The 13317-nt window shown below is 51.7% G+C and overlaps 1 protein-coding gene and 1 long non-coding RNA gene across 20 annotated transcripts in view; one reads left to right on the top strand and one right to left on the bottom strand.

Moving 5' to 3' along the window:
- The window catches only part of EPN2 (epsin 2), a 91719-nt gene extending 82258 nt beyond the window's left edge, over positions 1-9461 (top strand). For all 19 annotated transcript variants that reach the window (XM_054257006.2, XM_054257007.2, XM_054257008.2 and 16 more), the window contains 4 exons: positions 1267-1443; positions 2106-2192; positions 4521-4736; positions 6649-9461. In XM_054257006.2, the coding sequence (XP_054112981.1) occupies positions 1267-1443; positions 2106-2192; positions 4521-4736; positions 6649-6947 (779 nt within the window). In that variant the 3' untranslated portion in view covers positions 6948-9461. The remainder of the gene's footprint in view (positions 1-1266; positions 1444-2105; positions 2193-4520; positions 4737-6648) is intronic.
- Positions 8110-11597, bottom strand: LOC144582592 (uncharacterized). The gene is made up of 2 exons (XR_013535605.1): positions 11300-11597; positions 8110-10463 (listed from the first exon to the last, which is right to left on the bottom strand). It is a non-coding gene; the product is annotated as an uncharacterized LOC144582592 (long non-coding RNA).
- Positions 11598-13317: the final 1720 nt, after the last annotated feature.

The raw sequence follows: 13317 nt of genomic DNA on the forward strand, positions 1-13317 counted from the left end.
TAAATGCCTGATCCTTATATTGTATCTCGTTGTCTACCTGGCAAACTCTTACGTATTTTTGAAATCATGGCTGAGACATCCCTACTTCGGGGGATGTGGTCACCATGTCTTCAGGCCTGCCTCTTGCCCTGTCTCCTGCCATTGATGGCTGCCTGTGACCCGCATGCTGGCTCTAGTGGCTCACTGTGTTTCTGTCTCAGAAACACAGGCTGGGTGACAGAGTGAGACTCCGTGATAAATAAATACACACACATACTCTTAGACATACATACACATACATAATATGTGTGTGTGTATTATTCAGAAAATATGCACAGCTAACTAAAGGTATTCTTATAAACCAAAAGGAAAAAAAGAGAAAGGCTAATACATGGTTCATGGTTGGGGTAGGAATGTTATTGGGAGGCACTTGGTGGTCCCTGAGAGGCAGAAGTGGTGTCTGAACACTTGCAGCGCTCCGCCAGAAGGAAGGAGATGGGGTTTTATTTGTACTTATATATACACAAATCTGTGTCTACACAGAAATGAAAGATGCACAGAGTATCACTGACATTTAACATCAGATGCTTTCAGATTTTACAGATTCTGTTTGTTTTTTCTTATTTTTTATAGTTTTTTTCCTTTTATTTTTTTCTGTTCTTTTTTTTAAGCCAGTTGTGACCCACTAAATTGATTTTGTCACTCTTTGAAAGTGCTTTATTGTGTAAGTTGGGTGGTGAGTATGTAGCTGTTTTATTCCTTTTTTATACAGGACTCATCCATTTTATGTATGCTTCTGTCAGGAAGCACAAACCACTCAAAGCATGTGGGGAAGAGGATGCCTCTGTGCCTCTAGAGAGCCTGGCTGAGCTGGGCAGGCTGCTTGGGGCCCCTTGTTGGGGAAGGGAGCCTGGATTCTGTGGGGAGGATGGTAGGCTTGTTTCAGATAGTCCATTGAAGTGGAGTTGAGCTCAGGCCTTTGCAAGCCCCCTGTGTGGTGGGGAGCTTGGAGAGGACCTCTTTCACCTGCTTCCTCTGGTCATTACTAGAGGACAGGGAGAGGCTGTCCAGGGCCGTCCTGGCCTAGCATGCTCCCTTCCCAGGGTTGTTGGCCCTAGACCCCAGCTGTGTCCCTCTTTGCTGGCATGGGACAGTACCCTTTCGAGGTCTGTCTCACCTGACACAGGACACAGACCCTGGTGTGGCCTTCAGTATTCTTTTCCCTTCTCACCCCAGCTGCCCAGACCCTCAGGCATTTTTGAGCCCTGACACTCTGCCTTCCGACAGGTACCAAGCCAGCTGCCTCCATTGACCCATGGGGGGCGCCCACTGGAGCCAGCACACAATCTGTCCTGAAGAGCTCAGACCCCTGGGCAGCTTCGCAGCAGCCTGCCTCCAGTGCTGGGAAAACAGCTTCTGCCGCGTGGGGCGCAGTCTCCACCACCAAGCCCGTGTCTGCCTCTGGTGAGCCCCTCACCCACCCACTTTCCTCCCTGGCCTCTGAGAGCCCATGGGCCCTGCAGCCACTCCTGGTCCTCAGCGTCAGCCCTGTTGCTTTGCTTGCATTTGCTCCCCTCCTCCCCCTTAGCCTTTTTTCCTGATCGCCAGATTCCAGGCACCCCAGTATGAGAGCTCAAGTTCCCAGACTCTGTGCACCAGTACCTCCCTCCTTCAAATTGAGGGGGATTCCGAGTGGGTGTTGTGAGTGGAGGCTGCCCTGGGCCCACAGCCTTCGGCTCCTATCTTCACCCCTGGGGGCCTAGGCGCTGGCCTCTGGGCACTCCTTCTGGTGACTTCCTACAGACCCTCATTCAAGAAACCAGACCCAGCTCAATGTACCTCCACCACTGCCAGCACCCCCTTCCCTTTTGGGGTGGGGGTGGTAGAAGCAGTAGCAGGTGGGCATCCCACATCCTGTACTGGGAGGCCAGGCTTCCTGTCTCCCTCTCAGCTCTCCAGTGACCTGAGCCTGTCTTGCCCTCTTTGGCTCTCAGAGTTCTTCATGAGGCGGGGTAAGCAGGGAGAGGCCCCTGTTGCCAGCCCACCCTGAGGGTGTGCACTGGGCAGTGGAGTTGCCACGAAGTCCTGTGAGGTGCCCCCAGTCACTGGCCTCTGTGTCCACCCAGGGTCCTTTGAGCTCTTCAGTAATCTGAATGGTACAGTTAAAGACGACTTTTCTGAATTTGACAACCTTCGGACTTCAAGAAAAACAGGTATGTACAGGTGATGATGGTTTCTGTAATCCTCTGTGCATTTGACCAGCTCATTATCACAAAAGTTATAACCCTTCAACTTCCTGCATTTTCTTTGTATTTTGATCTAGGAGCCTGAGTCTTCTAATTCTAAGAATTCATACATCAACAGTTAAAAATCATGAGTTGGAATCCCTCAGGACTGTGTCTCCAGGTTAGGAAGCCTGAAGGCTTCCTGCAGATTCCACAGCCCTGGCCTCTCCAGCTCAGAGTGGGCCTCACCTCCAGCCATATCCAGCGTTTCCCTTCACCTTCCTCCTGCCAGCTTCCACTCCTCAGAGGGCCTCCTTTCCCCAGACAGCCACCTTTGGGCATCAGTGGGGCCAGCCTCAGTCCTGTGTTGTCACCCCCCATCTGACCAGGGGACAGCTCCTTCCCAGCAGACCCACAGTCCAGTCTGCAGACCTGTTTTCTTCCCCTGTGTGCCTGTGGGATGGGAGGGTATTAGGTGGATGCAGAAAGAAGGGGTCTGTGGGCCAAGGTGGGCCTGGAGGGGCAAAGGGAGAAGGCCTGGATGCATTCTTCACAAACCCTATTTGGACTGGAGTGTGGCAGCCTCTGTTCATCTCTGGGCCACGTCTCCCAGCCATGCATGGCAACTTTTCTCTTTTTTCCTTCCTCTCGGCTTCTTCTGCTGGTCATCACCATTTCCCCATCTTGTTTCTCCCAGTCTCTTCTCTTTTAGCCCTCCCCACCAACTGCAGCCACAGCCTGGCTGGACCCTGGTGTGACACCCTTGAACCCCACTCGACCCCCTTGACCTCCACCCATCTCAGTTCAGGAGCTCCCAGCTGGGAGACCAGAGGCAGTTTTGAGAATGTGCTGCTTTTCTGGGTCTTTCCTTTGCTGCATTAATAAGATTCCATATGTCTTCTCTGCAGGCCAAAGTACAGCCTAACCTGCCCTTGCCTGCCACTCTGTGCCTCAGTGACAAGGCAGCTTGGCCATTGTTACATGTCAGCTTTTGAAACATTTAATCCCCTGCTGGGTGCAGTGGCTCACACCTGCAATCCCAGCATTTTGGGAGGCCAACATGGGAGGATTGCTTGAGCCCAGGAGTTTCAGACCAGCCTAGGTAACATGGTGAGACCCCGTCTGTACAAAAAAAAAAATTAAAAATTAGCCAGGTGTGGTTGTGTGCCCCTGCTTGTGGTCCCAGCTACTCAAGAGGCTAAGGCAGGAGGATCCCCTGAGCCCAGGAGATTGAGACTGCAGTAAGCCTTGATGGCTCAGGCTGGAGTGCAGTGGCGTGATTAAGTGCACTCCACCCTGGGCGACACAGGGAGACCCTGTCTCAAAAAAAAAAAAAAAAAAAAAAATCTCTAGTTGTAGAAAATCCTTTAGCGAAATTTGGACTCATACAATTTGGAATTTCTAAATTGTAGAAAATTTGGAAAAGGGAAAAGTTAATGAAAGAAGCAGCTACTCTCTTTCCTTCCAGTATTTTTTTCTGAGCTCTTAGGGTTATTTTAGTCTTTTTTGCTCAGCTCATATTCTCAGATAGAGTTGTCCTGCCCCTTGCCTCAACTGTTATAAATTAAAAGATTCATGACTCTAAAATGTATTTAAAATATTTTGTTGCTATATTATCTCTCTGTATGGCTCAGCAATAATTAGCTCATTAATTTGGGGGAGGACATTTTAGGTTGATTTCAGGTTTTGCTGCTGTAAGTGCTGCTGTTGAGAAGCCCTTCATGTTTACAACCCTGTTCACATTTTGCATTATTTGTTTAGACCAGATTCCTAGAAATGGGGTCACTGAGTGAGAGACAAACTGTCGTTCAGAACTCCCATACCATGAACGCCCCGTCATGGTAGTCACGTTCCTACCGGCGTGTCTCAGCACATGCTATGTCACCTTATGGGCTGAATTTTAAAAAATCTGCTTGCTTTTTACTATCAAGAAATTTATGTTTATTGTAGAAAATTTAGTAAATGGAAAATGTTAAAAAAAAAAAAAAGGTAAATTGCCCATGTATAGTCTCCAACCCAAAATGACATCTCAGTATCCTGGAAGATTGAGCTGTATACACACTCTTCTGTAACCTGCTGTTTTCCCACTTAGTATTTTGTTAAAGTGTTCTTTGCTCATCATTAGGTATTCTTCTATCCCTCATTCTGGTGTTTGGCTATGTGGACACGTGATTTATCCAGCCCATGACTGGCTGTGTGTCTTCACATGGTGCCATCAGGCAGGCATGTCCCCCAGGAGGCCATGTTTTGTGTTAAGTACACAGTCTAGGCGGTCCCTAACACACTCACCCTGCCATATGTGTCCTTGTCTCATAGCTGAATCTGTGACCTCTCTGCGATCCCAAAACAATGGAACTACCAGCCCTGACCCTTTTGAGTCTCAACCCTTGACTGTCACCTCAAGCAAGCCCAGCAGTGCTCGGAAAACACCTGAGTCCTTCCTGGGCCCCAATGCAGCCTTGGTGAACCTGGATTCGCTGGTGACCAGGCCTGCCCTACCGGCCCAGTCTCTCAACCCTTTCCTGGCACCAGGTAGGCTCTCATCCCAGGGTTCATCCAGCTGCTTGCTGTGCCTGAGAATAGGTGTGCAGCAGGCCTCTCAGGGCCTCTTCCCACTGTGTGACGGGGAAAGGGTGGGGCTAGCATAGCTGGAAACTCCGGATAAGCACTTACACCCTCGCCAGGGCTGCATGGGGAGGGGTATGGAAGCCGTTGTTCAGTTTTGGGGGAGGGGGTGTGGGTTGGAAACAGCTCTCCTCTCTGTTGAGACTACCAAGCAGAAGCTGCCCCTTGGAACTAGATTAGCTTCCAGGCTCCTCGGTGCCCCACGGTAGGGAGACCTGAAAGGTGTGTCAGTTCCAAGACAGGTGAAGTAGTGTGGGCTGCTGGGGGTGAGGAAGAGCCAGGGTTTGCTGCCTAGCATGCCTCTCTTAGGGAAAATGTAACTTAGCCTTTGGGTACAAACCTTCCTCTAGGTCTCTCACTTCCACTCCTGGTGCCAGAGTCTGCCGTCTGCCCTCAGGGCCCCACGTTGGCTGCTGGGCAAGCCCCCAGCTGTTCATTTGGGTATCCAGGGCCATTATGGCCCGGCTCCACCCTCCTCCTCCCTCCCCGTGTGCATCAAACCCTCATGACACCCTGCTCCTTGGCACCCCTCAGCCTGCAGAATCCTTTCTTAAGCCCAGGCAGTTACACACTCAGTTCCCCCTGCCTGGAATGTCCTCCCTCCTCTTTCCCAATGAAAGCATCTTGCTCATCCTTCAACACCCAGCTCAGACAACTCCCTTCTAAGAAGTCCCCCCAGTCCCTTCCTCATGGGTTTCCCCAAGGACTTGGGCTTCCCCCAATACAGGAATGTGTCACCTTCAGGTGTTCAGCCTCTGATCTGGCCCCATGATGCAGGGGTCTAAGGATTTTGGGCCACTGCCCCTGATGGTACCTTGCAGAGGAGAATGACCACTTAACTTAGAAAGGCTGAGGTTGGGGACCCCTGGGCAGAAGTGAGGGGTGTGGAGTTCCTGGGTCCTGGCCCACCCTGAGGTCCTGAGATGGGTGAGGATGTGGCAGCCCCCAGGGGAGGATGACTCCCTGGGTGGAACGAGATTACCTTCCAGGCTCCTCAGCCAGCCAGGAGCCTGTGCCTGCCCCAGATGCCTCCTGCCTCCTCTGCCCAGAGAGCCCTTGAAGGCCCTGCAGGAGCTCCAGTCGTCATCTGTGTCCATCAGCTCTTGGTGGGCACCTGGCTGGAGGGCTAGGGCAGCTTTGCTGGCTGCACACCAATTATGGTCCTTGGAGGCTGCAGCCAAGATGGAGGAGGTTTGGGCAGCTCTGCTGGATATCCAGGGCTATTCTCCAGGCCACACAAGGTAGTGTCAGGCTGCTTGGGAGAGTTGGTGCCGGCAGCACACACACTTTGGGAAAGAAGAGGCTTTCTGGTGTGAGATAAGTTCTGGAGACACTGGGAAAGATAAAGCTACATCAGCTTCTGGGCTGCAGGACTTCTAGCCTTCGCAGTGTCACATGTGGGTCCCTGGGTGCAGGATGGGCACTGCCATATGAGCCACACACTGCAGGTCCCATGTTCCCCTCAGCAAACAGAATGAGGGAACAGTGGCAGCTGATGGCTGCTGAAGGTGTCCTGCGTGCCAGCCCTGCAGAGGAGTCCGGGTCTCCCGAGATGGGTGTGTTCCTGGCATGGCTGTGTTCAGCTTTGTAACGCTGGCCGAATTACTTGGCTTCTTATAGCCTCAATCTCCTCATCCTTAAAGTACAGATTCATGCAATCAGCAGATATTTGCTAGTGTCTGCCATGGACTCAGCTGGCACTGTCATGGGCTCTAAGGGCACAGCAGGGACCAGAACACCTGCATGTAGTCCCTGACCTGGGAGCTCAGAAAGCCACACCCTGGCAGCTCAGTCTCTGCCGCTCCTTCTGTCTCCCCAGGTGCACCCACCACCTCGGCCCCTGTTAACCCCTTCCAGGTGAACCAGCCCCAGCCGCTGACGCTGAACCAGCTTCGGGGGAGCCCAGTCCTGGGGACCAGCACATCCTTTGGACCTGGCCCAGGAGTGGAGTCCATGGCTATGGCCTCGATGACCTCCACGGCTCCACACCCAGCTCTGGGGGCCAGTGGTTCCTCTCTGACCCCACTGGGCCCTGCAACAATGAACATGGTGGGCAGCGCGGGTATCCCCCCATCGGCAGCCCAGGCCACTGGCACAACAAACCCTTTCCTTCTCTAGTGCCTGGGCCTGGGACCTGCCCCAGAGGGAATGTCCAGAGCACCTGTGCTGGAGGATGCTGAGCAGGGACTCTTTGTCTGTGGGATGGGATCCAAGAGTTTGGGGATTAGGGGTATTAGGGCTTTTCAGCTCCAGCCTTCTGATGAAAGGGCTGTCTTTATAGCCCCAACCCTCAGACCCTTGCCTTCCAAGGCAGGCCCGCTTGGCTTGGCCTGCTCTTGCCACCTCCTCCCAAGCACTCAGGTCCTGGCAGGGCTCCTCTGAGGCCTTGGATGAGGAGGTGGAGTCATCAGTGTTGCCCTTGCCCCCATCCTCACCCCAAGGGTCTCTAGGACATTGCCTGGCCCAGGATGTGGGACAGTGGCCTCGTCTTTGATCTCCCCCCCCATCTGTCTTAGGGACACCCCAGGCAGTCCTGGGTGTGGACATGATGAAGCACCGGCTCCATAGACACTGACCTTTTGGGGAAGTGGTTGTGCATATTTTATTTTTCTTCGACTCGTATGAGTTCAAAGTAAACACCACCACCGTGGACAACTCTTGAATTAAATCCACTAGAGCGAGCTTTAAAGCTAATCTGAGCATAACCCCCAGCGCGGCTCTATGCTTGTGTACCTTTGCACATATTTTGTTTAGTACAGTTTCATATTTGAGTTTGCAGAATTATCTAATAGTCTTTTTTTGGCTAATATTTTTATAACGTGGTTCTTATTTAACTGTCTAGTTTTGATAGAATTTACCAGGTCTGGCTGAATGAAGATACCGGCACATGCCATGTTAGTGGTTTAAATCCTCTTATTTATGGTTTTCACTCTACGAAAATTTTAAAAGGAAGAGATGTTTGGATGACAAAAAAAAAAAAAAAAAAATGCCTTATGAAAAAACTAAAGCAAATTCTTTATAGGAAAAAAACATGGGAATTTGATTACACATAGATGATGATGTTTATTAAAAAAAAAAACAAAAAACTACAACAGCAACAAAAAAATCCCAGCCTCCAGTCGCCTTTTCCTTTCTTTAACTCCTGTTTTTGGTGAATTACTAAAGGGATTGACTTTCAGCCTTTTTGGCTAGATCCTGAGAGAGAGGCTATTTTTTTTACTGATATACCAACATCCTGAAAGTTAAAGAAAAAACACAGTGTATGAATGTGACTCACCAATTTTTATCAACTAATTCCTTTTTTTAATTAAAGGCATGCAGGGATTAACAAGGACTTGTGTTTACAATGGGAATCTGAAATGGAAGAAACATCTTTAACCTTGTTTGTCTGTGATCTCCTCTGTCTTAATCCACGCTCAGGCTAAAGATGGGAATAATGTGGAAATGGCAGCTGTCCCAAGGGCATGTGTGGTGCTCTGTGCCCACGGGTCCCTGGGCAGCAGTCCCTAGGTTAAGATGGGGGTTGGGGAGATAAGGGACCAGGGCTGGCCCTGATCCACCTACCTGCTAACTCCAGACATTGTTTTTAAGTTTTGCAGAACTAAAAATAATTCTTTTGTATTTTGGAGATGAAGAAAAGTCATTCACTTGGGACAGATTTTTAACAAACATGCACTAATGGTACCTCCCTCTCCCAAACTCCTGCTGTCCTCACCTCACCTACTACTGTAAAAGTATTGAGTCATGCATTAAAGACCAGAAAATACTTGCTTTTACCCAGGGAAGGGACATTTCCCCACTCCTGTGTCTGGGCAGGTTGCCTGGTGGATGTTTCTGGCCTGCTTTCCACCATGGGGACTTCTCACCTCCAGCTCTAAGGGCAGCTGACCACCTGCCAGCCCCTCTCTGGTCCCAGAAGATACAACCCTTCGCAGTGGCACAGGAGAGATCTTCACAGGTCTCCGGGCTACCAGGACATGCAGACTCTGAGTGAGGACTGCACCCACCTGTGCTGCTGCTCCTGAGGCCACCTGCTCCAGCCCCAGGAGCTGTCAGCCTCTAGAGTTCCTGACCAGCTACCCTCTGCCAGAACCACAGGCCTGGGGCTGGGCCTTAGGCTCCCGCTGCCTTTTGGGAAGGCTGGTGGCTGGTTGCATCTGCCAGGGGAAGGGTGGGGAGGTGCAATGGGATGGGAGGCAGGATGCTTGCCCAGAAAGGTGCTTTCCTTCAGACGGTGCAGGGTCTGGGCCAGCCTTACAGGTCAGTAGACCAGACTCGATTACTTGGGGTCAGTGATTCTTTTGTAACAGAAGAGCACTTCGTGACTCGACTTTGAGGCCCCAGCATGACAGCCCTGGGCCACTAGGACCCAAGAAAACAGCCCCCCGCCCCATCTTCTGGCACAGGCCATCCCGAGTGCATGTCCCTGTTGCCCACTGCACTGATCATGAAGCCACCAGCCACTGCCACGCGTGCTGCACCTGTGCCATCGTGCTCCCTCCTGATGGGCACAGTGGTGGAAGAAGTCACCCAGCTGTTCCTCAGTCCCAGAGGCCGGTGGCTGGTTTTGAACTTGTGTTGACTGTTGATACTTATTTACTGTATAAATATAATTTATCATTTGTATCATGATGCAGTTTCTGGCTGTGTCCTTCTCCCACCCCATCCTCATCAGTCCCGTGCCGCCAGAGAGGAGTGGGAGACCAGGGAGCCGATTCCTGTGGAGCTTGATCTGCAGTTAATGAGGCCACCAGCCTAGTCCTAGTGCCCATGTGAGCCGGGCATTCAGTTGCCCCTGAACCTCAGGGAAAAGGGGTTGGTAGGTAGCCCTTGAGGGAGGCCTGCCCTTGGTGAGGTGCTTGGATTGGTGGCCTGGGGGAAGTGCTGGCCACTGCCCTTTACCCCTCCATGTCCACCCTCTTGCCATGGCATTGTCACTGGTGGAGGCTGCTTTGGATGAGGTGTGACAGTGTGCTGGGTCCCCAGAGGTGTCCTGTGATCTGCCTCTGTCCGTGCTGCCGAAGAGCTGCTCTGGGAAGCTGCCACTGCCGTGGCCACAGAGGGAGGGAGTATGCAGAGCTGCCCGGCCCACCGCGTGTTCGGTAGAGGAGGGGCCTTTTGGAGCCACTGGTTCCTGGGTGGCTTGCTGTGCAAAACTGACCGACACAAAGGGCCTGTGCCTCAGAGTCGCCGACCAGAGGAGGGCAGCGGCTGGAGGACACGTGCAGCAGCGGTAGAAGTGGTGCTCAGGTCATGGGAGGCCAGGCCGAGGCAGGGGCAGCTGGGAGATGCTGGTGGAAAGGGTTGGAGGTCCGAGGCAAGCCTAGAGGGAGTCCTGGGGCTTCCCTGCAGCCCTCTGCTCTCTGCCAGTGCCTGGCTCCCAGTGTACCCAAGGATAAGCAGACAAGCTTGACTCACAGCCAGGAGACTAGGGGCTGGTGGCAGGGGTGCCCATTCAGTGCAGGGGATACGAGCGAAAGAAGGGTGTGTGGGATGCTCTTGGTTACGTGGCAGTAACAAATCTCCAGGGCTCAGCAGCTTCACACGAGTTTATTTCTCAAAGAAGTCAGTGACTCAGGGACCCAAGCCACTTTCATCTTGAGACACTGCTGTCTCTGACAACCCTTAAGGTGGCTACGAAGGGACAAATGGACAAGGGTCAAGCATAGAAGATTCAACAGCCAGGCCTGGAAGTGCCTCACTGCTACCCATGCCAGTGCCAGAATTAGGTCCTTGGCCCCCATCCAGATGTGGCGGGATGGGCAAGTGCAGGCTTCCTTTGAGGCAGAAGGTGGGAGGTGGGGAAATGGGCTTAGTTAACATTGCCAGTCCCGGTCACAGTGGACTGGCCCCCAGAGAGTTATTTCAGTCTTCTCACATATGGACCATGAGGTCCTGTGTCCTGGCCTCTGTGGGTTCAGAGCCTTCTCCAGCAAGGCAGACACAGACTGTAAACTAGAAAGACCTGTGATCTGTGCCTTTCCCCCAACAATAACAGACAATGGGGCAGGGGTCAGTACCCACAGTCCAGCTCCATTTTGAGGAGCAGAGAATGGGAGATGCCCCCACAGTGCTGGAAGCTGCAGCACAGACTGAGGTCGTCTTGCACTGAGGAGGGAAAGGACCTGATGGTGCCCTGCTCTGCCCTCTGCCCCCTGGTTTTGGGCGGGGGAGGTGGGGGGATGGGGGTGGCTGGCCTTTTTTGTATCCCTTTGGCTGCAGCTCTTGGGCCAAGCTCGGCTTTCTCACCTACTGCCTGTGGGGTGGAGGGTTCCGGGCTAGGACCTGTTTTAAGTGAATTACCGGCTTCAGTCCAGGCTCGTGGGCCTTGTAGAAGCACAGTTCCCTCAAAAACATGACAATCTTAGCACTTCTAATCGGTTCCATGTGCAAGTAACTGCATTATTTTGGCCAGAGGGTTACTTTAGTGGCCCCTGATAGACCCTGTCTCCCGGTGTGGTCTCCCTTACCTCATGGGTGTGGCCTATGACTAGATGGGGCCAGTGGCATGATGGCAGCAGGGGCTTAATAAACGCCTGCACATGGGGCTTGACTTCTTGGCATGTTCCACTGGTAGCCCACCTGTCGTGCTATGAGAAGTTCAAACACAGAGAGAGACCACATGAGAGAGAACTGAGGTGTTCCGGTCAGTAGGCCCTGATGAGCCCCAGACAACAGCCAGCCATGTGAGTAATCATCCTGGTCAGCTCAGGGGAACAGCCCCAGCCAGCATCAAGTGTAGCACAGCCACCCAGCTGAGCCCAGTCCCTGACAAGATCATGAGAGAGAAATGATAGAGGTTTTAAACAACAAAATTTTGGGGTAGTTTGTTAAATAGCAATAGATATCCCAAGCGCACACACAAAATTCTTTCCTAGGCCAGGCGGTGGCTCACACCTGTAATCCCAGCACTTTGGGAGGCTAAGGTGGGTGGATCAAGAGGTCAGGAGATTGAGACCATCCTGGCCTACATGATAAAATCCCGTCTCTACTAAAAATACAGAAATAAGCTGGGCGTGGTGGTGCGCACCGCCTGTAGTCCCAGCTAATTGGGAGGCTGAAGCAGGAGAATTGCTTGAACCTGGGAGGCGAACGTTGCAGTGAGCCAAGATCATGCCATTGCACTCCAGCCTAGTGACAGAGTGAGACTCCATCTGAAAAAAATAATTCTTTCCTAGACATAAGCCGCCTTATATCCTTACCTCCATGCTTCTCTCAACTTAATGGTAGCTATCATGAGGCCATCTGGGATTATGATGGGAGAACCGCCCCCTTAATTCTATATTTGCCAAAAGGCCAAGTTATTTTGTTCATATAAGAAGTTTTATTATGCATTTATCGTTCAAAGCAATTTTCAGCCTTACCTCTTCTCATCTGAGTTCTAGAAAGACCGCTTTTGCAACCTTTTGATACAAAAATTTTTTTTTTGAATCTTTGTTTTCCCTTTCATTTCTGCTTGCAAACTAGCCAGTTCTTTCCTCTTTACTGTGCTGGCGTTCCAAAATGCAGTCAACATAGCGAGCTCACACTGCATGTACATCCTATGTGGCGTGTCCCTTTCCCCTAGAGCTGCTGGCTCTATGGAAGCATAACCTGCCTCCCAAGTTAGCACGAGAGTCTTACAGATGTCTTGTACTTGCATAATGCAGACGTCCTGCTGCCCAGCCTGTGAGCTGTATTCATTCTGCCTGCCCCAGCTGCTTAGCCAATGCCACCTTTTTTAAATTTTTGCTACAGCAGAGACCCACTCCTGATTTCCATATAATTTGCAATAGAATAGGCTGTGCAGGATCAAATAACCCAAGCTCTGGTTGGCTGGCCACAGTATCTTTTGAGTATTTCTCACTCATAAAAAGCCTGATGGAGATACTCCTGGCGGTGCTCTGCAAAGTGGGGTGCCAAGACCCAGGTTCCTCCTTATGATGCTGCTATCTTCAACACGTGCCTCAAAGAGCACCATGCCCCAGAACGAGGAGAACTGCTCCTGTGACACTGAAGTGGGTCCGCCTGCTCAGTGGTGAACACCCTTTTTATACTTTGCTTTGGCTAGGACTACTCACACTTCGATACAAGGGGCCTGGGAAATGTAGTCTTCTGGTGTGCCAGGAGAAAAGGGAGATTGGTGAACATGCGACTTTGTGACAGTGGCCGACAGCATGGACAGCAACTGAGCGTGGACCTGGGCCCTGTATGCCTCACCTGTCCTCAGGAGCCACCACATACAGCTGGGTTGTGAATTCTTAAAGCATTCTGGGCCAGGCGTGGTGGCTCAAATCTGTAATCTCAGCACTTTGAGAGGCCGAGGCACGCGGACCACCTGAGGTCAGGAGTTCAAGACCAGCCTGGCCAACATGCTGAAACCCTGTCTCTACTAAAAATACAAAAATTGGCCGGGCATGGTGGCAGGTGCCTATAATTCCAGCTACTCGGAGGCTGAGGCAGGAGAATTGCTTGAACCCGGGAGGCAGAGGTTGCAGTGAGCCAAGAT

Source organism: Callithrix jacchus, chromosome 5, assembly GCF_049354715.1.
Source record: "Callithrix jacchus isolate 240 chromosome 5, calJac240_pri, whole genome shotgun sequence".
Lineage (NCBI taxonomy): Eukaryota > Metazoa > Chordata > Mammalia > Primates > Cebidae > Callithrix > Callithrix jacchus.